We start from the raw sequence: 25,156 nt of genomic DNA, 5'->3' as shown, positions 1-25,156 counted from the left end.
TCCAGCTGCAGGATAAATTACAACTCCCACCATGGTGGATCAGTCCCATCAAATCCCTCCAGTACGTTCAGGTGGCCATGGGGGTTCTGTGTGCCAAATTAGGTCCAGGTCCATCATCGGTGGGGTGCAGAGTGCTCTTTCTTTGCAGGTGAACTATAAATCCCAGTACTTACAACAACTGTAATCTTGATGAATTCCCCCCAAACCTCTACAGTATTTTTCTTTGGTCATGGGGGTTCTGTGTGCCAAATGTGGTCCAGATCCATTGTCAGTGAGGATCACAGTACTCTGACTTGATGCAGGGTGAACTACAACTTCCATCATGTGGAGTCAATCCCCTGAACTCCTCCAGTATGTTTAGTTGCTGATTAGTTCTGCTCTGTTTGTTGTGCAGACAGAATTGAAAAGCATGTTTATAAGTGAGTTATATTAATTGTATTGTTTTTTGCTTATTGTTTTTGTTTTATTGGTGTATTGTTGGGCTTGGCCTCATGTAAGCTGCTCCGAATCCCTTGGGGAGATGGTGGTGGGATTTAAATAAAGTTTATTATTATTATTATTATTATTATTATTACTATTATTATTAGGGAGAGGCAGTGGGTGGGATCATGCAAATTCCACACCAATTGAGAGAGTAAGAAACACTGGGATGTCTGTGGTGATGGAAACACCTAAAATCTAGGATGAAATTGTCCCTGAATGAAAGCATTCCTTGGGTGGTGGGTGGTATTGTGTTTGGGGAAAAACATTGGCAGTGGTTGGGCTACATGTTCATAGTGCTCACTATAACCTGAAATGTCATTGGAGGGAGGGCTTTGGGTGGCTCCTCAGCACTGTGGTTAAAGCTGTTTGTGGAAGTGGGCACCCCACCACACACATTCATATGTATTTTCACTTTTATTATGGACTGACCCATAGGATCCATTTGGTGTCCTTTGCTTTACAATGTAGTCCAGGTCTGTGGTTGAGGAAACCCACTTTGCCACACCCCACATTTACCCTGCTTCCTCTTAAGAAAGAAGGGATTTCTGAGCTTTTCATCTAAGTTCCTCCAGTCTGGACCGGTGCCAGTTTGCAAAATGTTAGCTGCTAGCCTAGCCTATGGTGAGTACCCTAGAAAGGAAGGCAGGCAGGCAGGGTTGTAGCAAATTGATACGAACATAATGGTCCATGGGACATAGGGAAAAAACCCTGCTTTCCCTCATAACAAATATCTTGAGAAGCACTGATGTTGTGAACTTGAGTATAATGAGTTTATCAGGCAATGGATTCCAGAAATGTTTAGCAGGTTGAAGAGATCAGGGCTTCTCATGCAGGCTGATTTGGGGGACCAGCATTTTTCCTAATAGCCAAGAGACTGATACCATGTTTGCGTTCATTGGTTTCCAATATTTCTTTCCTGGAATCTGTCTCTAGACCAAAAGCCAAGGGCTCGCACATTGGCACTGGTTTTGTGACCATGAATTTGAGCAACACTGGAATAAATCCCACACAATACAATTTGCGGAGGAGCAGTATGAAACATGACTGCTGGGTGATTACCATGCCAGCATCCAGACTGCAGGTGTCTAAATATAACATGATTATTTGCAGCCTGTTCACATTATGTTCTGAAAAGCTCCACGTGTGAAGACAATGTGATTGTTAGTTATAATGGTTCTGAGAAAGACAAACCTGGAGACTTTCCAGAAGAGTCACTTTGTCCTCTTTCCCCCTCTCCATTCTCTTCAGACCACAAGGATGGCGATGCAAGAGCATCTGCGTATAAAGGAATGCCACCGCAGTCCCATCACAGCTCTGGGCTATCATACGGCTCGACGGGAGTGCCTCACTGGTTTTGCAGGTGAGTCTTAGCTAGAGAGACACATTTTTCTGTCTTTATCCTAAGCATTATAGCCGTCATATTCTATTCTACTTCCACCTCTGTTTCATACAGCTGTGCAGATCTTGAATAACTTCATCTTCATAGTGTAATCCACCATTTCTGTCCTCAGAACAATCACAGTCCAAAATACCAATTCCCCACGTACACCTGGGATGGGGAACATGTGGACTGCAACTCTCATCACATCTTAGCAGTGGCTGTTTTGGTTAGGGCTAATTGAGGGTACCAGTCAACAACATCTGGAGCCCAGCATTTCCTAATATGATGTATACCAGTATTCATGTCCATATTTTCAGTACATAGTTCCAGGTCCAAGTACTTCCTCTGAAAGCATATTTGAGCAGAGCCTGAAAATTCTGCTTTTAAAATGAATGAATATAATGAGACTTTGAAGTTATCCACAGCTGAGCAGTGGCAGGATGATATTTCCAGCCTCGCAGCAGCATCCTACCTTCTCCTTGGTTGTGGAACAGGGAGGACACATTAAGGTATAGCTTCAACATATCATATCATTGGATACCCTCTGTCTCATCAAGAAATGCTGGGGGAGTATCACAGGACCCTCAGCCAAAATTTGACAGTGTTTTCCTTGGGCTTCTCTCTGAAAATGTGAAAAGCAACGAATCCGGGGTATTTCCTAAAATGAGCACTTCCCTTAATTCAGTGTGTTGCTCTTCTTGCTCTGACAGATGGAGTGATCAAGTGGTGGGACATGGAGAGCGGGCGCATGGCTCTGCGCACCAAAGAGCATTCTGGCTGGGTCACCCACTTCCTGTCCTGGGTACCGGCTCGCCTGCTCTTCTCTGCTTCCAATGACAGCTCTGTGCTTGTATGGGCTGCAGGAGGCACTGTGCTTGACCGTATTCTGGTAAGAATCCCACCTCATGCTGACAGCAGTAACAGTGATACATGATGCTTTTTTATGCATCTGCATAAAATTAATCACATCCTGTAGAGATATTGTGCCCAGCTCTGGCACTTTAGGTCTTCCCTAGGGCATTGGGATATCTCCTTAGACAGAGATCTACTCAGTCCTCTTTGCCACTGACACAGGGTGGCCAACATAATTAAAAACTTGTATCTGCCAATATTCCTTGTAAATATAATTTTGGGCCTCCGAGGTTGTTGGTGAGATGCTTATTCTTCAAGACAGGACTCCACTTTGTGCTCTGCTTCCCAGCTTCAGAGAATTATTAACCCCCCACCACCCCACCCCACCCCAGGCATTCTTGCTGGGCAATAGATGGAAGGTACTGTGCCAATACAGCCAGCCCTCCAAATTCACAAAGGTTAGAGGCACAAGATTCCCATGAAAGTGGAAAAACCACTAATTTAAAAATTGCTTTTTTTCTTACCTGACAGAATATCCCTCTAGGAATCTCAAGGTCTACAAGCACAACTCTATATCTGCTAGAAATGGATCATAGTATTGTATTGGAGGATCTACATGTTCCTAAATAGGTGTTTTCCCTAGAAATCACTTAGGGCCCATCCAAACAGCCCCTTTATTGTGGAAACTTCTGCAATAAAAAGGGGGCTGTTCAGACAATGTTCTGGGCAGTCCCACATTAATTTGCTACAAATCAGGAAAATCCTGGTTTGTAGCGAATTTATCCACGCCTTTTTGGAAGGCACAGGATAAATGCACTATTTCCAGTATCTGGACCACAGTCCAGACACCATTCCCACAGTTTACTGGGCTAAATAATATCCATCCCAAGCCCCCAGACCCTTTAGAAAAGTTTTAAAAACTTACCAACCTGCAGTATTCCCTCCAAGCAGCTCTCCTGGCATGTACAAATGACACGGCAGGTCAGCGGGAGGGGTGGGGGAGGAAAATCGCTCCCCTCCCCTACTCTCCTGGCATGTCATTTTTTATGTGCCAGGAGAACTGCTCAGTGGGAATACTGCAGGCTGGAAAGTTTTTAAATTTTTTTCTAAAGGGTTTGGGGGCTTGGAGGGAGGGGGGAAAGGGCTCCACAGGTTCTCTCGGGCTGAACTCGAGATAACATGTGGACAACCTACCCCAGAAAGTGCACGTGTGGACAACCCACCCAGGAAGGTTTTTTAAAACGCGGATGCTTTTGGGATAAAGGGCTGTCTGGATCCACCCTATGTCTCCAGCATGACTGGAATAAGTTGATTATAGAATCAGACTAGAGGACCTACAGATTCCTAGAAAAAACATTTTAATCAAATCTAGGAATAATCAATGTAAAATCACAAATGTGAGGGGAGCATTTATTATCTTTCCTAGTCCCTACAATCTTTCTTTTGTGTAGACTCTTCATGTGCTTGATCTCAACCTTTCTCATCTCTCTGTCCAGCTAGGCTACCCCATCTTCACCTTGGCCATTAGCCTGGCTCGGCATCTCCTGCTTTGTGGCAGCAAGGGGCGCCTTGTGGCTTTCCCCTTGGATGAAAGGAGAGAATCTGGGCATGTGGTTCACATGGCCCAGGGCTATTCTGAACAAACGCACACAGACATTGTGTCCTGCATCTCCTGCCTAGACAACCAGATATACACAGCAGGGTAAGCTGGAAAATGGGGGAGGAGACCATTTCTGCTACCAATAATGGTGACTGTCAAAGGGATAGATGCAAACTGTGCCTTTGGCCCTTATGCAAAATATTGCTGTCCTGCATCCTTTATGTCACACAGAGCATCACTGAACAGCCCTTGAAGGGAACAGTGTGATCTGTAAGAAGGTGATGTAAACAACAATAAAATGTGATATATTTATTTATTTAACTATGTATTTATTATCTTACCTTTCTCTTAGCATGGAATTCAAGATGGCTTACAGCCATTTTAAAATATAGTTCATCTAAAAAAACTATTAATGTATTGTTGTTGTATGCCTTTTAAGTTATTTCCAAATCATGGCAGCCCTAAGGCAGTATCATGGGTTTTCTGGGGTTGAGAGTGTATGACCTACCCAAAGTTAAGACACAATTAAACCTCAGTTCTGTTTTTAAAGCAGAAGCTAAAAAACAAGTTTAAAGCATAATAAAATAAAGCACAACATTCCCCATTAAAATATCCATTTGCCACAGCATGTTAAAAGCAAATGCCTCTTCCAGATAAAAAAGGGGCTTTTCCTACCATCATGACATCTTTCTAAGACTTGAAGGGAGGCCACTTTTCTCCTGTGCAATAAAACCTCTCTCGTGACCCACTGCTGGGAAGTTTGGATAAACCTTGGGAATCCATCTCCACCTTCAGTAGAAGACTAATTTTCCATGTTCCTTTCCAGATATGATGGTAAGCTATTGATTTTTGACACCTATCAGACTCTGGGTAGGAAAGTCCTGACGGCCAAGCACTGCATCCGGAGTGCCCATAATGCCGCTATCACACATCTGCTCCTGGTACGTCACCAGGAAACCACCAGGTAAAAGCTTGGGATGGGATAAGGGATGGGGGAAATAGACCTGGGTGCTGATGTTGTTGGGTTGTGTCTCCCATCAGCCTTGGGGGCAGACGTAATCATAAAGGATCATCATGAAGGTGCACTCCAATAATGTTAAGAAGAATGTACATTCTCCATCTGAAATAGACCAGGATATGTGTGGAATCTGGAATTGTTAACAACCTTGAAAGTGCCCTTTTCTCATATCACCTGTGAACTACCTTTGCTAAAATTAGCTGTCATTCTCCAAAATACTAGAAAATAACAGCTAATTACACATCGGCAAGTGTTGGTAAAATGAAGGTTGCATTTGTACTGTAGTTGTACTGTTACCCCAAGTCCCTTTAGTGAGATAGTGGCGGGATACAAAAATAAAGTTGTTGTTATTATTATTATTATTATTATTATTATTATTATTATTATTGTGTGAGCTACCATCACTGGTTATATGGTGTGCAATGGATAGATTCCTAGTCCCTTTTATATAGCAGGATGAGAACACATGGATTATCTGGATATTATTGAACTCAGCTCCTGTCTATTCTAACCAGTGGTGAGGTTTTCATGAGAGCCCAGCTCAACATTGTCTGGAGAGCCACATTACCCATGACTTCTTTTACAGACTTTGATTAATTAGAACGAGAAGTATCTCCTATCAAAAAAACCTGCCCCCCCCCTTCCCCCATGGGGCTAATCTGGCTGTGGGTTTGTGTGTTTCTGCTTTCCTTCCTCCTTTGCTACTAGTTTTATGTTTGATATATTCTTTGTCTTTCCCCCCCTCTTCCCCTCATCTTCTGCACCAGCCACAATTTCCTTCCCTTCCTGAAGAACTGGCACAATGATGGGGAAGTGGAGGGCCAATGGAGGTTCCTGTTTTCTTTTATTGGATTGTTTTGTAGAAAGTGGGCTGTAGCAAATATATAGATCTAGCATCTCCTGCAAAGATGGTATTTAGCACAGAGAGGAAGGGGAAGCTGTCAGTGATGGTTTAAGTGGAGGGAGCAGTGTTGAAAGGTTAGGCATAGGGAGAGGTTAATGAAATGATGATAATTGATGCAGAAACAGATGGGGCCAAAGCTTGGAAAATGTATTTCCTTGGTCTTCCCTTCCAAAAATCCCGCAGCTGGCGTGTTTATTGAAGTAATTCTGGGAACTAAAAAAGGATTCCCCCAAACTCCATTATGCTGTTCTGTGTGTTTTCTCCTCTGCAGAGTGCTCTCAGGTTCTTTTGACCAGACTGTTGGCATCTGGTCCCAAGATGGGCAGCTGATGCAGCGCCTTGGTCCCTTCACTGGCAACATTACTGGACTGTGTTACGTGGCATCGGTTGGCATCGTCTGGATTGCCAGCGGCACATCCCAGCCTACCCTCTATGAACCTCAGTCTGGGGAAATAGTGAGTGACTCAATCAGACATTTCCCTGTTCCAACACCACCTTGTTATCTCTCTGCCCTCTACTGGCAACACATGGGTTTTGCAATCCTGTCAACTAGTGAAAGAAAAAAAGAGTGAAAGATGACTTTGCACTATCGGATTTTATTGTCAGGAAAGGAACACACATACCCCAGATATACTTATGCATACATACATACATATGTAGCCCCTCCTCCGCTCTCTCAATTTTGTTGTTTATTTATTCAGTCATTTCTGACTCGCCACCCCCAGCTCCTTCAAGGTTGAGCCAGTCACTTCAAGAATACCATCCATCCACCTTTCCCCTTGGTCGGCCCCTCTTCCCTTTTCCACCCATTTTCCCCAGCATCATTGTCTTCTCCAAGCTTTCCTGTCTTCTCATGTACTTTATCTTTGCCTCTAATATCCTTCCCTCCAGTGAGCAGTCGGGCTTTATTTCCTGGAGGATGGACTGGTTGGATCTTCTCGCAGTCCAAGGCACTCTCAGAATTTTCCTTCAACACCACAGCTCAAAAGCGTCTATCTTCCTTCACTCAGCCTTCCTTATGATCCAGCTCTCGAATCCATAGGTTACTACAGGGAATACCATTGCTTTAACTATGTGGATCTTCGTTGCCAGTGTGATGTCTCTACTCTTCACTATTTTATCGAGATTGGTCTCTGTACCTCTCTGTACCTCATTGCAAAGAGACATGCTCTGTTTTCCTTCCATTCCCCTTTTTGTGAGTAGCGATCAAAGTGATCACCCAGTTGATTTTTCTCTGCACACCACTGCCTTCACTAATTGTTTTCCACACTTGTTTGGAGACTTTCTTTCTATTTCTCTCTCACACATACACTGAGTTTATATTGTGCATTTCCAGCTTGTTTTTTGAGCAAAATCGTAACCATAATGAGGAACAAGAGTTGCTTGGTTACGTCGGCAAAAGACTCCCAAACATTTTGCTGAGAGCATTCATGAGCAGAATTCTTTTCTTGCTTTATTTAATCATTAGGCGGGCTTAAATGATAAAGCTTTCCATGGGCCTGTACCACTTCAAAGAGATGCCTGGGTAACATTCAAGCTCGCAGTTCCCTCCACCCACTGCCCCACAGCAGCCCAAAACATATTGTTCCAGCATTGCTTAATCACTTCAGCCTGCTGTATGTGTCAGCAGCCTGTTTGCCTGAGATACATTTACAGACCTCTAGAATGAAACCTTTGAGTCTCTGCTACTCTGCCTGCTTCAGCCTATTATTGTATGCCTGCCAATGATGCATGGGGAATCCAGGGAAGTCATGCTACCCCTCCATTCTGTCTTAGTTAGACCACATCTGGAATACTGTGTCCAATTCTGGGCACCACAATTGAAAGGAGGTATTGACAAGCTGGAATGTGTCCAGAGGAGGGCAAATAAAATGATCAAGGGTCTGGAGAACAAGCCCTATGAGAAGCGGCTTAAAGAGCTGGGCATGTTTAGCCTGCAGAAGAGAAGACTGAGAGGAGACATGATAGCCATGCATAAATATGTGAGGGGAAGTAATAGGAAGGAGGGAGCAAGCTTGTTTTCTGCTGCCCTGGAAACTAGGACATGAAGCAATGGCTTCAAACTACAGGGAAGAAGATTCCACTTGAAACTTAGGAGGAACTTTCTGACTGTGAGAACTGTTCAGCAGTGGAACTCTTTACCCCAAAGTGAGGTGGTGGCTCCTTCTATGGAAGCTTTTAAACAGAGGCTGATGGACATCTGTTGGGGGTGCTTTGAATGCAATTTTCTTGCTTCTTGGCAGGGGGTTGGACTGGATGACCCATGAGGTCTCTTCCAACTCTAGGATTCTATGAATCAAGTTCACTTTATTATGGTCAATGACCAGTTTGAGAGAAGAGGGACATAGTCCCCTACAAGCATATCAGATTGAAGGGGTTGAGAGATTTAAAACCTTAAAATAAGTGTATCATCATTAGGACATTAGGATAATTAACTTAAGAATCTAAGCTAAAAGCCATGTACAGGATTATGTTAAAACCCAACACAATTTATGGAATTAAAGGGAAGGGAATACGAAGAGAGGGAATAGGGGTGCTTATGTGGCACAGGGAGGGGAAGTTCAGTCAAACAGAGGAGGGAGCAACATCCATAGTATAATTAAAAGACTGTAATCCCAATTTTCTGCTAGTATGACATCCTGACTTGTACTAGCTTGTGCTATTAGTCATTGACTCCTGGATTTTAGTCACTGTTGTGCACAACTTGGCAACATTATAAGTTATAGCCAAGTTAGCACCTGAAAGCAACAGGAAGATGTAAAATTGTTTGCATAGCCATGGCATAATGAGATGGGATCAAATATCTCTATAGAACAGGCACTGAAGAAGCACATGTTCTGTTGTCTCTATGTGTCCCGCGTCACAGGGAAACAGTCTCTCCAAGTATGGGGCCTTCCAGTACAGCAAATGGGAGGCCATGGCAAGTGAAGAGGAATCAGTGGCTTATTCAGGGGAGGGGAGGAGTATGACCCAAGTTCCATGAAAGAGACATCTTTTGAATATAGATGACCCTAGGATCAATCCCCAGTTGTTGTTGTTGTGTGCTTTCAAGTATTTTTTGACTTAGGGTGGCTCTACAATAAACCCATCATTTGGGGATTTATTCAGGAGTTTATCTTTGCCTTCCTCTGAGGCTGAGAAAGTGTGACTTGTCAAAAGTCAGTCACTTAGTTTGCATGGCTTCGAACTCTAGTTTCGAGAGCCATAGTCCAATACTACAGTACCCTGCCTCTCTCAATCCCCAACATCACCAGGTTAAAAAAGTTAATGTAACACATTATTAGAAAGACTTCTGTCTGTGAAGCCAGATAACTGCTGTCAGTTAGAGCAGACAATATTGGGCTAGATCAGTGGTTCCCAACCTGTGGTACGTGGACCACCAGTGGTCAGCAAGAATGAAAATATTGTCCACGGCTTCACCATTACTACACTGTTGCCTCGAAACTACACGACAACAAGAGCAATTGGTCTCGCAAAACCTTCTTATAGTGCTGAGGCAACAGGGATGTCGGGAGGGGAGAGGCTGACTTCCCATGAAATATTATTACTACCACATCATCTTTAGATAATTAAATATGGTTTTCTGTGGGTAAGCAGATGGCGACTGCTGGATGGCATATGTTCCGTATCAGAACCTAGAGCTGATGTGGTATGTCCAATGCAATTTTCTGAATCAGCACCCTAAATAACCAAACCAAATCTATAGTTGACCAAAAAACTGATTCATAACCCTTTTGATACTAATGTTGGAGAGTGTTCCCTGGTCAAGTAGTCCCTGGTCAAGTGATCTCTGACCAAGTGGTTCCTGGTTAAGTGGTCCCTGTTCAATTAAAGATTGGGAACCACTAGGCTAGATGGTCAAATAATATGCTTGACCTGAAGTACCAGAACTCGATTTCAACTCTTCAACTCAAAGCTAAATTTCAACTCCCAGAATCTCATAACCTATATGGCCACCAGTCGTGCTGGCATGAGGATGCTGGTAAAAAGGAAGCGTTCCAACTAAGGCAAATTCCTCTGTTCCTATGAGTTCTAACTTTTTGCTAGGATGACTCTATCTTTAGTCAGCTAGCCTGATTGTAGGAAAATCTTTCTTATTCATTACTTAAATGACGTCTTTAAAATGACCTGGGGTGCAGAGATTGCTTTTAGATGAAGCATTTTCTTGTAACCAGTGGCTTTTGTGGCAGCTCAAACCCATCTTTTCTGATCATTATGTTATGGCATAGCTAACATAAGGATGATACACAGCTATTTTACATTGGAAAAAATACTACGAAGCCTTTCTCAAATGTCAGGTGGCAGATACAATTAAGATTAAATGATGTCTCTTCTCAAGTATTTTCCGGAGCGGTTGTATCCTCCTTTCTGGGGGCATGCTGAATAGCTGATTTTTCATTTGCCATTTCGCTTGAATAGATTCTTCAAAGGCTTCTAATGCCACTAGTAATGTATTCCTGGATCTTCAAATTTCTCCAAAATAGTTTCAGAGTTGACATTTCTTTATAACTCTTAATCATCCCAGCACCAGAAACTGAATTTTCTGCAATTTCCTCCCTGCTGTTATGTAAACTATTCATTCAAACAACAGCTTTCCACAGCTCCATCATAAGTTAATGTTTGATCTTTCTCCAACTCCCAGGGGAAATGACATGGCACTTGTCTCTAATTCTGCATGCTGGGAAAGGAATAAGGCGAAATTATTATTAAATGGCCATCTGTACTATATTCCTTTGTGCTAAATTCAGGTTTCACAGTTCATATCCACATTCCAGCAGAAGAAGGATGGCCCCCTTCTCCAACAGCTTTTCAGCCTGCCAGATTCGAGGCATGTGATTGGTGAGCACTCTAATAAAGCCGCCTTCCTCAACTGCAATGTAAGATCTCCCCTGGCCTCCCAATGATCTGTGCCAGGTTTTTGGATTCACCACCCTTTCTTATTTGTAGATCAAGTCCTTTCAAGCATTTTGGAGAAAAATACACTTAGACGAAGAAACAAGTACAATGTGACACATTTGTTAGAGCAACATAAGGGAAGCTGTGTCTCTTTGGACTTCAGTCTCCATCAGCCCTGGCCAGTATGGTGGTCACTGAAGAATAATGGCAGTGGCTGTTAATTAAGTCCTGGAGGATAGAAGGTTCTCCATATCTGGATTAAAGGGGTGGTTTCAGACTGCACAGACCTAGGTTCAAGTCTCCGCTCAGCTCTCAAGTTTGCTGGCTCCTTTTGTAGGACAGTCATTATCTTCCAGTGTAACTTGATTCATAAGGTATCATGTGGATAATAGAGGAAAACAAAACTATGTTTAGGATCCTACTTGGTTCTTGCCAAACAGGAGCAATTGCATAACAGATCACTGGGTTCAGGCCATCTGTATTTATTACTTCTCCTTTCTTCAGTGCCTGGCTCTCTAGGAGGAAATCTGGAAAGGGATACCTCAAGAAATCATCTGTCCAAAAGACAAAGTTTGTCTCTCAGATTACCCTTCCCAAAATAATGTGACAGCAAAAGTTCCACAGAGCCAGGTGCTGGGAAAAGAAGAGACTACTAGTCAAAGATACATACTGGGTGGCTGTCTTCTCTGGAAGTGGAGTTTGAGTTGAGAGTATGGCTGGGACTGAGGCCCCTTCTACACAGCTGAATCAAATCCCACATTATCTGCTTTGAACTGGAATATACAGCAGTGTGGACTCCGATAACCCAGCTCAAAGCAGATAATGTGGGATTTTCTGCCTTGATATTCTGGGCTATATGGCTGTGTGGGAGGGCCCTGCCTGCTAATAATAATAACTTTATTCTTTTATACTACCACTATCTCCACGAAGGGACTCTGGGCGGCTTACACACGGCACAAGGTGCCTATAAACAGAACATACAAACACGCTACTGTTTATTGCCACTGCCATTTGTTGTTACTTTTCCACTGGTGCTGAGAAGGGTCTCTAAGGGCCCTTCCTCAAAGCCCTATATCCCAGAATATCAAGGCAGAATATCCCACAATATCTGCTTTGAACTGGTTTATCTGAGTCCACACTCAGATAATGAGGGATATCCTTCCTTGATAATCTGGGATATATGGGCTGTGTGGAAGGGCCCTTAGATACCTCCCTGAGAAACCAGTGAGAAATATAAATTACCCCATCACAACAATGGCCATAGTATGAAATGCTTGGAGGAAAAGGGATACAAGTGTAATGCTGTTTGTTAATTTAATTGATCGATTGATTTGTCATCAGAGCACAAGTGAAAATGGAGAAAAGAGGATAATTTCAGAAGCCGGAGCCAAGCTACCTGAGTTAGCATGTGAACATGTAGGAATATGGTGTTGAACCTTTCTTACATTTCATTTCTGTGTCCCATTGCTGTCTCATATTCATGGGTACATACTGATTTGTACAAGCAGGAATAGAGCTGTTGTCTCCTTTTTAATATCACACTTTGTAGCTTGGGCATTCATCCCCCTTGAAAATATGGCAAAGCCAGGGATGTGGCAAGAGTTTATAGAACAATCTAAAGCATTTTAAGAAACAAACAAACAACAAACAGTCTGTTGGTTTCAGACAGAATAAGCAGAAGTTTTCCTCATTCCAGGCACAGCAAAGCCACAGCAAATACTAGTCTGGCGCTATAGTGAATTGGGCTGCATGACAGTGCTGGCCTCCAAACATCCACTTGAATGTTTAGCATATGGTAAGTGCTCAAGCTCTGTTTCCTACTTGACATCAGCTTCAACAGATCAGTACCAATAAGATTCACAAGGTGAGCCTTATCTATCTGGGCCAAACCAGATAGTAGTTTGGAGTGGGGTGGGGGTGATCTTTGCTTTATTTGACTAGCAATTATTCCTTGGTTTGGCTTCTCAAAGTCCAGTGATGTTTCAGTTGACCTTCTGAATATTCTCCCATTAGCTAAGAAGGAACCTATTTTGCTCTTCAGTGGTGACATCAGTGGATCAATGCAAAAATGGGAAAGGAGCTACATATCTCCCTTTATTTACAGGTAAGAATCATTTTCTGTGCAACTCAGATAAAATCTGCCATTCTCAGTTCCAACTAAGTCCCCAGTATTAGAAATACTAGTAAGCAGAGGAAAAGGCTTGGAAAGGTTACTATTTTGGTTCATCGTCATCTTTTTAGAAAATTAAGTCTCTTTAAACTATTTAAGCTCAATTGTGTCTTGATACTGTAACTTCTTTAACTGTGTTTTTAATAATACTGTATGAAGATTTTATTTGCAATTGTTTTTATGTTTTTATTTACAGTAGGCCTTCCATATTATCTGTGGTTACGTCTATGGAAAAACCATGAATTATAAATACTATTTATTTCAACTCTAGAGATCTCTAGGTTCTCCAGCATGACTTTATGTCATTTTATTCTACTGGAAGACCTACAAATGCCTAGAAAACCGTTATCTCTGGTTTCTCCAGTGCACGAGAGGACCTAGAGCAGTGGTTCTCAACCTGAGGTCCCCAGATGTTTTTGGCCTACAACTCCCAGAAATCCCAGCCAGTTTATCAGCTGTTAGGATTTCTGGGAGTTGAAGGCCAAAAACATCTGGGGACCCCAAGTTGAGAACCACTGACCTAGAGATTCCTAGAGGGAATATATTAATCAAATCCATGAATAATCAAATTTGCAAAAGTCAAACCCACGAACATGAAGAACCAACTGTATCTTGTTAGTCACCTTCAGTGCTAATTCTGTGGAAAAGTGGGATAGGCATAAATAAATAAATTTTGGATTACCATTCTCCAAATCTGCAAATCAACATGGCCACTGGCTTTTCCAGGCTCTGCCTAGGCTGAAGAATGCTGTTGATTACAAGAATTTAATCATAGTCCAGCCAGAAGACTGCTGTCAGCTACCAGAACTATGAGATGATTGATCAAACCTACTACACTTCTTTTGATCATAATAGTGACCTCCTTTCAGAGTAGAACACCTGACCGTGGTTACAAGTGTGTTGTTTACACCTACAGATGTACATCTCATGTCACCCTGTGTGTCTCTTTCCTTCAGCAAGGAGTCCTTCCGCCTCAGTGAAGCCCAGCTGGAGCGACAAGGGCCCGGGCCCCAGGAGAGGGATAAAGGTTGCAGGAAGGAGCTCCAAACTCGTCCAAACTCTCCTCAGAAATGGAGAAAGGGCCCTCGTGATCACCAGAGTAGCTACACTAGAGCCCGAAGCACAGCCAAAAGCACACAAAGAGAGATCATAGGCTTCACAAGGTATGATCTGTGGGAGCAGTGGGGACCCTACATCCAAAAAAAAATCCTCATCAGAGATCCCTTTGGAGAACCACAGACTGGATTTACAGTGCCATATAATGCAGTTTCAAAATGCAGATTAACTGCATTGAACTGGATTATATGGCTCTAGACTCATATAATCCAGTTTAATGCATTTAGTCTGCATTATATGCTTCTACATTCACCATATTGCAGTTCAAACTGCATTATTTGGCAAAATAGATCCAGCCACAGTCTCTCTTCATTGGTCATACAGCCTGGGGCTTTGGGGGGGGGGGGGAGTGAAGTAGAGATTACCTAGAGCAGTGGTTCCCAACCTTTTTGACGTGCAGAGCCCTTTTTAGAATCAGTTCCTTTGATGGAACCCCTTAGGTGTACCCAATGTCTTATAAATTAATTGTGCTTAGGAGTAGTTTTATAGGGAGAGGAAGCAGGTCTATAGAAATGCAAAGTAAAGAAATATCTAAACAGTTGTGCAGTTGCCATGAAATAAAATTGTATTTTAAAACTATTTGATTATTTTTATTTATTTTATTTTCCTGGAGTGGTCGCAGAGCCCCCCACCCCCCCACCCCCGAAAGTGCACACAGAGCCCAAGAAGCACAGATTGAGAACCAGAGACCTAGAGGGTCAAACTCTCAGGGTTGGTGCTCCCTGTGGCTGCTTTCCCCAAGCACATGTCACATAAATCAATGTACAGTAACCAGAGCACAATACTGGCACGTGTACTAAGCTGTATAAGGTGATTTAGACCAAAGCTCACTTCTCTGAACTACCATCTAACTTCGGCCAACACAGTCCAAGCACCATATAATTTAGGACAGGCATGTGCACACTTTGGCCCTTCAGGTGTTTTGGACTTCAACTCCCACAATTCCGAACAGCCAGTAAGCTGGCTAGGATTTCTGGAAGTTGAAGTCCAAAACACCTGGAGGGCCAAAGTTTGCCCCTGAATAATCTAGGACCTCCACACTTTAAACTGGCATGGGGATTCTGGGAATTACAGTGCAAAAAGTAAGCATTCCAACCTGTGATTATAAAGCAGATTCCTCTGTTCCTGAGAAATCTGTTTACTAGGATGACTCCACCCCTTTAAGGGCCCTTCTACACTGTCATAGAATCCAGATTATCTTCTTTAAAATGGATATGAGTTTACACTGTCATATAATCCAGTTCAAAGCAGATAATCTAGATTTTATATGGCTGTGTAGAAGGGGCCTTAGTTGGCTATCTAGAAGAAAGTAGGGAAGCATGAGTGTGTTTGTGTGTGCGCACACATGCGTATGTGAAGGAAGGAACTCAAGATTCAAGTATGGATGTAAAGCTCTTGCTATAATTTTTTGACAGGGCCCTGTTTGTTGATCAACTGGATATTCTGGTAATGTCAGCAACAAATGGGAACATTTATCTCTGGGAGTTTGAGAGGTTAACTCCATATGCTGATCTCCATGTCCAGGTGAGAACAAACCCCTATCTCAGTTTCCTTCCCATCATCTGACCCTCTTAATTTTATTGTCTAAAGAAGGCAGGGCTTTAGAGTTATTCTGCAGGAAGTTAAGTTACTTAAAATCAACTACATGTCCATTTGAAAAAATAGCAATAAAGTAATGACCTCATCACATTGTGGTTCATAAGACAGGGAACAGTGGGGGAAATCGTGGGGCAGTGTAAGGTTTACACTTTCCATTGGTGGTCATGGGATCACATCCCAAGATGTTTCCATGCTGTCTCCGGCTTCCTCCCTACACCGGACTCCTTTGGGCTCCACTTCTTGGCGCTGCCGGCATGGAGCCCAATGGAGCGCCACCGTAAGTAGCCCTGTGTCATTTAATGGACCTTAGGGGACTCCATTCTGGCAACATGCTGGCAGCACAGAGAAGTGCAAAAAAGACTCATGTGATGAGGTAGTAAGCGCAGACCCTTAAACTATGTTGTGGCAAGCAGAATATCGTAGGACTGATTATCAACTCAAGGCACAGGCTTGGCGACAAGAAATTCTCCACATGGGTGGCTGAGATAGTGACATCTTTGCTTTCAGTATACACAAACCTTTGTGTCATGCCTACATTTTAAAAAATAGATTTATATTATTTATAAAATTAACTTCAGGTTATGTGAATAAAGTATATATGAAAGATAAATTAATTTGTGTTTAGACTTGAGTTCCATTTCTAAGATATCTCATTATGCAAATATGTGCAAATATAAATAGTTCTAAATCTGAAAAAATAGGCCAAAAATTTTTTCATTAGTAATACCCAACTTGTGTCTCTACTCCTCTGGCAATAGTGATTTGGTTTTGGGTTTTTTTGGTTTTTTGCGGGGGGGAGGGGGTGTTTTTTTGTTTGTTTGTTTGTTTGTTTTTGTTGTTGGGTTGTTGTAGGTTTTTCGGGCTATATGGCCATGTTTTAGAAGCATTCTCTCCTGATGTTTCACCTGCATATATAGCAAGCATCCTCAGAGGTTGTGAGGTCTGTTGGAACTAGGAAAATTGGGTTTATATATCTGTGGAATGTCCAAGGTGGCGAAACGTCAGGAGAGAATGCTTCTAGAGCATAGCCATATAGCCCGAAAAACCTACAACAACCCAGTGATTCCAGCCATGAAAGCCATCGACAATACGTTTTTTGTTGGTTTTTTTTTTAGAAAAGGGGGCAACATCTTAGGAAAATGTCCAGATATAGAAATTTTCATGCTTAATAAACATGTGGAAGAAAAATAACTATAACCCTCAGAATTCCCCAACCAGTGTGAACAGTGGAGATTTATATCACCATATCATCTAGGATCTGTAACAATGAAATATTTCAGTCTCTGTGTATTAGTAGTCAGATGCTAAAGTTCTGGCATATAGTATCTTGAAACTAGACTGATGGTTTTAACCTCTTCCAAATGTACTCTTTCTGCATACCTTAGCAAGTCTTCGTTTTCAGAACTTTGGCTTCTGTACTAAATTACACTTCCCACAAATCTTTGGTCGAGAGGCAAACAGGTAAATAGTTTTGAGTGTTTAGCCATGTATAAATATGTGAGAGGAAGCCACAGGGAGGATGGAGCAAGCTTGTTTTCTGCTTCCCTGGAAACTAGGACGCAGAACAATGGCTTCAAACTACAAGAGAGAAGATTCCACCTGAACATGAGGAAGAACTTCCTGGCTGTGAGAGCCGTTCAGCAGTGGAACTCTCTGCCCCGGAGTGTGGTGGAGGCTCCTTCTTTGGAAACTTTTAAACAGAGGCTGGATGGCCATCTGTCAGGGGTGATCTGAATGCAATATTCCTGCTTCTTGGCAGGGGGTTGGACTGGATGGCCCATGAGGTCTCTTCCAACTCTTTGATTCTATGATTCTATAAATAAACATTTTACTCAACCAGGATGACCGAGCTAGAGGAGATGATAGGAATTCCATTGCAAGATATTCTGGTGGAATACGAGACATGTCATAGAAACACGGTTGCTCGTAAATGAAGGGCTTGTTGTAGAAGGAGATTCGAGCAGTTTCCTTAATTGTTGAACACACAAGCCAACAAGTATTTTTCATCAGATATAATTTCAGGTCATTCTTCTAGAGTTTTTTGTGCTGAATTCAGATCTGTGTTTATTTTTTCTCTATCATATGTAGTTTGTGCAATGAAGCCAATTGAATAATTAATGCATTTATGCACTGATATCAAGAGAATTTAATTGATATCAGTGTGTAAATGTATTATTTGATTAGCCTCATCGTGCAAAAAAATTACACATAATAGAGGAAAAAATAAGCACAGATCTGAATTCAGCACAAAGAACTCTATCAGAAGACCTAAAATTGTAACTGATGAAAAATACTTCTTGGCTTATATTACACGAATATGATGTGAAATGTTCAGACTTTACAAAAGTCTGTTTTAATGTACCATTCATCATATTTTAAAAAGTTGATGTGATGGGAATAAAGACAAATCTAAAATCAGCATAAAAATGCTTTCACTTGTGCTACTCTCATTTCTGATTGTTACAAAAAGTTTTATTTTGTTGGCTTGTGATATTTTTCTCTTGTGCTGTAGCAATGTCTATCTGAGCTGGATAAGGATGCTAGAACACTGGCTTCAACCTACACCCAAGATGAGGAGGCTCAAGAACATTCACCCTCTTGTATAGCAGGTGAAGACACTGGTTTGGGATGGGATAGGACCATAGGAGGAACATTAGAAAGGTGCACAGAAATAAACATAAAATGGTCTATCACATTTCAAATGTATTTTTCTTCAGACCTACTTAAATGGACTAGGGTTTGGAAAGTTATATTTTCAAAGTTAGCAATGGGATCTATTTATATGTGTGGTTGTGAAAATTGGACAGTGAAGAAAATTCAAGGATTTTTTTAAGTGTGTGCTCTAAGAGACTTCTATGGATATCAGAGACTGCCAAGAAGATAAATGAATTGGTCCAAGAATGCTCTATCCATAGAAGCCAAAATTTCTAAACTGGGGCTATAATACCTTGGACATATCATGAAATTACATGACTCATAAGAAAAGACTATAATGTTTGATAAATGGAAATCAATAGAAAAAAAAGGAAGACCACAACACAAGTGAATGGGCTCAGTTAAAGAAGCCATGCCCTGAGTCTGCAGGACTTGAGCAGGGCTGGTGATGGTAGAATATCTTGGAAGTCTCTACTTATATGATTGCCATAAATTGAAAGTGATTTTTTGAAATTAACAATTGCTGCTGCTACTCTTCCTCTTTATAGTCATATCTCAAACATTGAATAAAAAATCTCAATAGTACATGAGGTGCAAAACAAATTCTCTTCAATCCACCTTATGTCAGCACTCCCATTAAATGTTTTGATTCTGTAACTATTAAGTATTCATTCACATGCACCTTTGAAATTCCATTCTTCCCTGTTTTTCCCTTTAGTCCTGGTGCTTTTGCACCACTTCTCAATTGAAGAGAGTGAAATATTTTAGCACAATAGGGATGAAGATCCTTTTGCTTTCCAAAGTATTTGGACTAAAGGTGATAAATAACTCCCATAGTCTTTTTTCCAGTGGCCATGATGTCTACTCCCTAGACCTGCTCTATTGGGATTAAATAATTTTGGCCTCATCCTCTGGGAGTCTCCTTGTTGTTTTAAAAAAATCTGCCCATTTTCTTTCTTTGCCCTGCTACTGTCTCTCATGCCAGTGTTGCCTCTAACAGGGTTCACTTGCAGAATGGTACTTTGTGGGCACACAGGCATGGTGACAGCACTCACCTTGGCAGGTGATTACACTGACATCCACTTCCCCTATTTGGTAAGTGAAAATCATAATTTGGGGAAAACCATATAAGGTACCCCTACAGAAGGATAAATGTATTATGGGAAAGGGGGCATACATTAGTATAGTTTGTATTTCTGGTTATAATAATTTATCTTTTTGATTGTTTGGATTTTAATTGTATTTGTTTATTTTCAGACTGATATGTGGTGATATCAAATTGTGCCTGTTGTAAGGCTACCCTGAGTCCCCTAAGGGTTGAGAAGGGCAGGGTATAAATATGGGAAGTAAATAAATAAATTGTATAATACAGCTTGGGCATCCCTTTATTAAATACAAAATCTAAAATTATCCATATGAGTCCATATAACTGAGATCGTGACACCTTTGCTTTCTAATGGTTCAAGATATTTAAAAAACGTTGTTCATGCACAAAATTATTTAAAATATTGTGTATAAATTTACCATCAGGTTATGTTTGTATAGCGCATAAATGAATTTAGTGTCTTGATATGGATCCCATCTCCAAGATGTGTGTATGTGTGTGTATACACACACACATACACACACATATGCGTGCGCGTGCACAAATACAGCTATTCCAGAACCTGAAAAAAATCTAGAATCCAAAACCTTTTTATTCCCAAGTATTTTGGATAAGGGATACTCAACCTGGATTTGCATTCACTACAGAGATACAGATAGAGTTAAATTTGCAATGAATTAGTATAATTAAACCAGAATTACAATGGTTTGTTGTAGGTTTGTTACAATACTGGACACAGAGATGAGAAAGACTGGTATGTGTCTGCTCAATATGAAGGCCAGGTGCTCACTGCTGATGGGCAGCTTTTCACCTGCTGCTGCTCTCCCTACATATGGGGTTTTGAATCTTTAAAGTAAACCCAATTTGGTCAGCCCTTCATCTAGGGCACTGTCCTTTGTAAAGCAGGACATGTGGTTACCTGAAGATAATATACAATATATTCCCTGAGCGTCAAGAAGTATGGATTGGAGGAAGGCCACAGTTACAGGAAGACCTCTTGTGAGTGGGCAATATGTCTATGAATGGGGTGGAAAGAGCAGAGTTTAGTGAAGTAGGAGCTCACCTTGCTGCATTTTGTTATAGCTCACTGGAGGATGGGATGGAAGACTGTGTCTTTGGGACTTACGAAACCACTCCTTGCTAAATGACTTCTCCAGTCTGCCTGGGAATTATGAGGCCATCTTAGATGTGGCCTATTCCCCCAAAAGGTGGGTTAGTCTATTTGTCTGTCATGGGAGCCATTATATTTTATTATGTTTTGATAATTTAAATAAATTATAGGGCAGCTGTGGAATGAGCCCCCCCTTGGGGGTGAGAAGGGCGGGGTAAAAGTGACGGAAATAATAATAATAATAATAATAATAATAAGAGTAGGAGGGTTTTGATGAGTCATCTAGTTCAACCACTTACCGTTGTGTTACTGATACTATTACTTTCCCCAAAAGGCAGTGTGGTTTGGTATCTTAGTTCTATAGCAGGACAGCATAGTTTGAATCTCAGCCATGAAAACCCACTGTGTAACTTTGGACAAGGCACACTCTCTGAGGATGGAAAAAGCAATCTCTCTGAACAAATCCTTCCAAGAAAACCTCTATCCTACAGGGACTCCATTACTGGGTTTGGGTTCAGAAATGTTGATTTTTTCCAAAGGTTTTGTCATCCCTACATCCTCAGCTCAGACCCTCCTGGTCCTGGCAGGAGGGAATTTGCTTTCTCTTGTAGCACCGGCCGAGTTTTCATTTGTGCATTCAACCCTCTTTGCACTGACCTGCTACTCCTGACTGAGCTCAGTGGGCTCAAAGCCGCTGTTGTAGCCTTGGTCTGGCATCCTCTCAAGGACAAGTGGGTCTGTGGGTCTGAAGATGGCTCCATTCGAATCTGGGTAAGTGCAAAATCAGCTGGTGACTTCATCTAGCTGATCATCCATCATGGGGTATAGTTGACAAATAAATAATATGAGGGAAGAATTCCTAGAATGTAGTAAACCATTCTGTTTCAGAATTGTAAGGAAATAAAGGTTGGAAGGGATGCAGTTATCAAATTGCTTTGCTGTGTATTATAATGTTTGAACAATGGATGTGGTTGGGCACGGGAGAAACCTTGCTAGTGGAATGCAGTTCTTGGCAGAAGCTAATTTATTGTTGTGGTTTTTTTGGGCTATATGGCCGTGTTCTAGAAGCATTCTCTCTTGACGTTTCACCTGTATCTATGGCAGGCATCCTCGGAGGTTGTGAGGTCTGAAGCTACTTATATGGTTCACACACACAGAGTGAAGATGGTGAATGCTGTACACAAGACCTAACAGCCCCCAGGGGAATCACTTGCCTTTGCATTGACCAGGCCAATGGCTGCATTGTTGCTGGAGTGCATGACACAATTAGGTTTGAATGGGATCATATGGGAAGGGATGAAAGGGCAGCCCATCTTGAATATTTTTTTGCTACCTCTTTTTCTCCTTACAGAGTTTATGACCCATGCTCTGGAGTGCAAGTGCAGACTTACACAGGGCATCAAGACTCCATCAAGAGTCTCATCCATGTACCAGAAATGAAGCAGGTATCAGTAATAACTGAGATTTTCTCACTTCTGGTTCCAGGCCATGGTTGAATCAGCACACAGAAATGGGTATATGTTGTTGATGCATGATCGAACTGTGCCCAACATTTTGTTATATCATATTTAGAATCACAAGTGCATAGTGTTACAGTGTATAGCATATTTAGAGTCACAAGCGCATGGTGTTACAATGTGACTCTTAGGCTTCTTATGTTCACCGTACTGAGCAGAGTGGAACCAGGACAGGACTATTCTTCCTGCACTACATTGGCATTCTTGTCACTCACACAGTAATTAGGCATCCCATAAACGGATCACATTGTAAATAGAAGTACAGTACTGATACATTCATGCATCTTCATTACTGGTCTATCCAAGCAGTTTTGTGGCAGTGGCATGACTTGCATTGTGCCAGAGTAGAGTGTGTGTACAGTAGAATCCCCAGTGGCACAGTGGGTTAAACCACTGAGATGCTGAACTTGCAGACCAAAAGGTTGCAGGTTCATCCAAGGAGCGGCATGAGCTCCCACTGTTAGCCCCAGCTTCTGCCAACCTAGCAGTTTGAAAACATGCAAATCAATAGGTACCACTCTAGTGGGAGGGTAACCACTCCATGCAATCATGCTAGTCCCACGACCTTGGAGGTGTCTACAGACAACACCGGCTCTAGAAATGGAGATGAGCACCAACCCCCAGAGTCAAACACGACTGGACTTATGTCAGGGGAAAATCTTTACCTTTACCTTAGAGTGTATGTGTGTCGTACATGTGCCTACCTGCCTTTAAGTTGGCTGTCAGCTTATAGTGACCCCATTCATGTCATAGCATTTTAAGGCAAAGAATCCTGATAGGTGATTTTGCAGTTTCTTCCTCTGAAATGTAGATTACAGCAACGATATTCATTAGCAGTCCCCTCATTCGAGTACTAACATGGTACAGTGATACGATTTCTTACATGCCCTAGGCTCTTTCACTATAAGACTGTGTCCTAAATTCAAGAAACACCAAATTGTAACATAAAATTATTATTTAGAGAAAAAAACAAAAAAATGTGAACACCTCTATTAGCTATGCCTTCAGTTGTTCTTGTTAGTAATTTTTCCATGTGACAGAAAACATCCACCTCCGTTTGCATAGAAATGTGGTGGACTGAAGAAGTGATTTTCTTTTTTCTTAGAATCTGTTTGGTTCCCTAACAACAGTTGTCAACAAGATGAATTCCAAAATGAACAGGAAATCCCAAAAGCATGGAAAGTCAAATTACTGCCCAAACTTGGATACTTAGAACACAAAATAAATAATATACATTTTAAAAAAATCACAGTCAAACTCAAATTACCCTATCACAATTAATATGCACTAGAAATATAAAAATCCCTTCAATCTGTGATGTCTTCACTGATGTAGAGTATATTTAGATGTCCTGATCAAGCAGCTAAAGATGTTGACAGAAAATCACAACATCTTCAAGAGTAAATATTAAATTACAGTACTAAGAATGCCAAAGTCTCTCTGGGCTTTAAAATGTTCAGCCAAGAAGTCAAGAGTTGGCACTGAACAGTTTTGTTCTTATTAGCCTCCGGTGCCTTCCCAGATAAAGACATCAAAACATCACATACCAACAGTATCCTGAGCAGAGTGGCAATTAGCCATTCCTTCTCAGTGCTGCTAAGGATTACGGCGCTCTTATTTGGTTTGCCTGGGTGCCCAGCATTGCCAGAAACATAGTGCAAGAACCAGAGCACCTCGCCTGGGAAAAGAAGGCCTTGAATCATGCTGCCCCCTTGTGTCTGATCAGACCATAGACTGGTCTGATTTCCTACATGAAGGAAAATGTCCCTTATAAAACAGGTTACTAGTTCACTGCTTAGTGTAAATCTGTATACGCTTTGGAGAAGCCTACCCATCATGAAGATTTGATGTAGCATGAGATATCTTGGAGTGATCTTAAAACATGACTTGTACTGATAGTACAGTGCAATTCAGCCTGGCGCCTCTTATTCCCTTCTGGCTCGCAGCTAGATGAGAGACTAAAGTTCCAGAGCATGAAGGTATTACTGTATTGGAATACAACTAGAAGCCTCCACCAGTAACTTTTTATGAGGACCTTGCATAGTCAATTAACCTTAACTGTCCCCAATGAAAGTTCTGGGCAGGGATTGTTATGGCTACCATCCCATGACCTATTCTACTCTTTGCTTCCCTCCAGTATGTGTCAGTCTCCCTGGATGGTACAGCATGCATCTGGAAGGCCTATCACCCAGAGGCATAGCCTGAGGCCCAGTTCTGCTATAACACTACCTAGTCTCTGAAGTCGGGGATTCTCTGCATCAACATAAGTGAAAATATGCATTTACACACCTGTTGACTGCACAAGAAAGCCTGCAAACCCATGAGTAGCTGTACCTGTGAGATACTCAGAAACAAGGAAATATCTGGGCAGGGTTTCCAGCCAAGGGTGAGGCTCTATGTTGTAATTATTCTTGCCCTTCCCATAAATCAATGTCCCTTTTGCCTATCTTTCTTCCTTCTGTTCTTCCACATATTGCCCATCTATCTATCTATCTATCTATCTATCTATTCACACAATAAAAGTGAAAGTGAAAAATGTGTGTGTGTGTATGTGGTGGAGGTGTCCACTTACACAGACAGCCTCCTGCCTCCACAAACAGGCTATAGTTCCAAGTGCTAAGAAGCCTCCAAAGGCACTCCCTCAACTGGCATTGCAGGTTACAGCAAGCACCATTAACATGTAGCCAAAACAGTGCCAATGTCCTCCCCAAACATTGAGGCTCACCGCCCAAGGAATGCTTTCATTCAG

The 25,156-nt window shown here is 41.8% G+C and overlaps 1 protein-coding gene across 3 annotated transcripts; it reads left to right on the top strand.

Moving 5' to 3' along the window:
- Nucleotides 1-1,584: 1,584 nt before the first annotated feature.
- On the top strand, nucleotides 1,585-24,906 carry LOC132769061 (uncharacterized WD repeat-containing protein alr3466-like). Of its 3 annotated transcripts, XM_060765665.2 has the most exons (17): nucleotides 1,585-1,843; nucleotides 2,575-2,753; nucleotides 4,213-4,418; nucleotides 5,143-5,280; nucleotides 6,510-6,693; nucleotides 10,987-11,077; nucleotides 12,831-12,929; nucleotides 13,148-13,238; nucleotides 14,261-14,467; nucleotides 15,836-15,944; nucleotides 18,532-18,628; nucleotides 19,675-19,769; nucleotides 20,863-20,987; nucleotides 21,478-21,661; nucleotides 22,048-22,160; nucleotides 22,242-22,335; nucleotides 24,545-24,906. In XM_060765665.2, the coding sequence occupies exons 1-17, from the start codon at nucleotides 1,654-1,656 to the stop codon at nucleotides 24,605-24,607; spliced, it is 2,265 nt and encodes a 754-aa protein (XP_060621648.2). In that variant the 5' UTR covers nucleotides 1,585-1,653; the 3' UTR covers nucleotides 24,608-24,906. The 3 variants fall into 3 exon arrangements, with proteins under 3 accessions (XP_060621648.2, XP_060621645.2, XP_060621649.2); XM_060765662.2 differs by having other exon boundaries at nucleotides 22,048-22,335; XM_060765666.2 differs by lacking the exons at nucleotides 22,242-22,335; nucleotides 24,545-24,906 and having other exon boundaries at nucleotides 21,995-22,168.
- Nucleotides 24,907-25,156: the final 250 nt, after the last annotated feature.

Source organism: Anolis sagrei, chromosome 2 (genome assembly GCF_037176765.1).
Source record: "Anolis sagrei isolate rAnoSag1 chromosome 2, rAnoSag1.mat, whole genome shotgun sequence".
Taxonomy (NCBI): domain Eukaryota; kingdom Metazoa; phylum Chordata; class Lepidosauria; order Squamata; family Dactyloidae; genus Anolis; species Anolis sagrei.
The sequence above is the reverse complement of the archived record's forward strand: the minus strand, read 5'-3'. Positions and strand labels throughout refer to the sequence as shown.

Bases quoted from the DNA above. Each gene is read 5' to 3' on its own strand.
- LOC132769061 (XM_060765662.2), top strand. From the start codon at position 1,654: ATGGTTCTGAGAAAGACAAACCTGGAGACTTTCCAGAAGAGTCACTTT. The intron at 14,468-15,835 runs GTATGATCTGTG...ATTTTTTGACAG, and splicing joins GAGATCATAGGCTTCACAAG to GGCCCTGTTTGTTGATCAAC. The intron at 22,336-24,544 runs GTATCAGTAATA...GCTTCCCTCCAG, and splicing joins ATGTACCAGAAATGAAGCAG to TATGTGTCAGTCTCCCTGGA.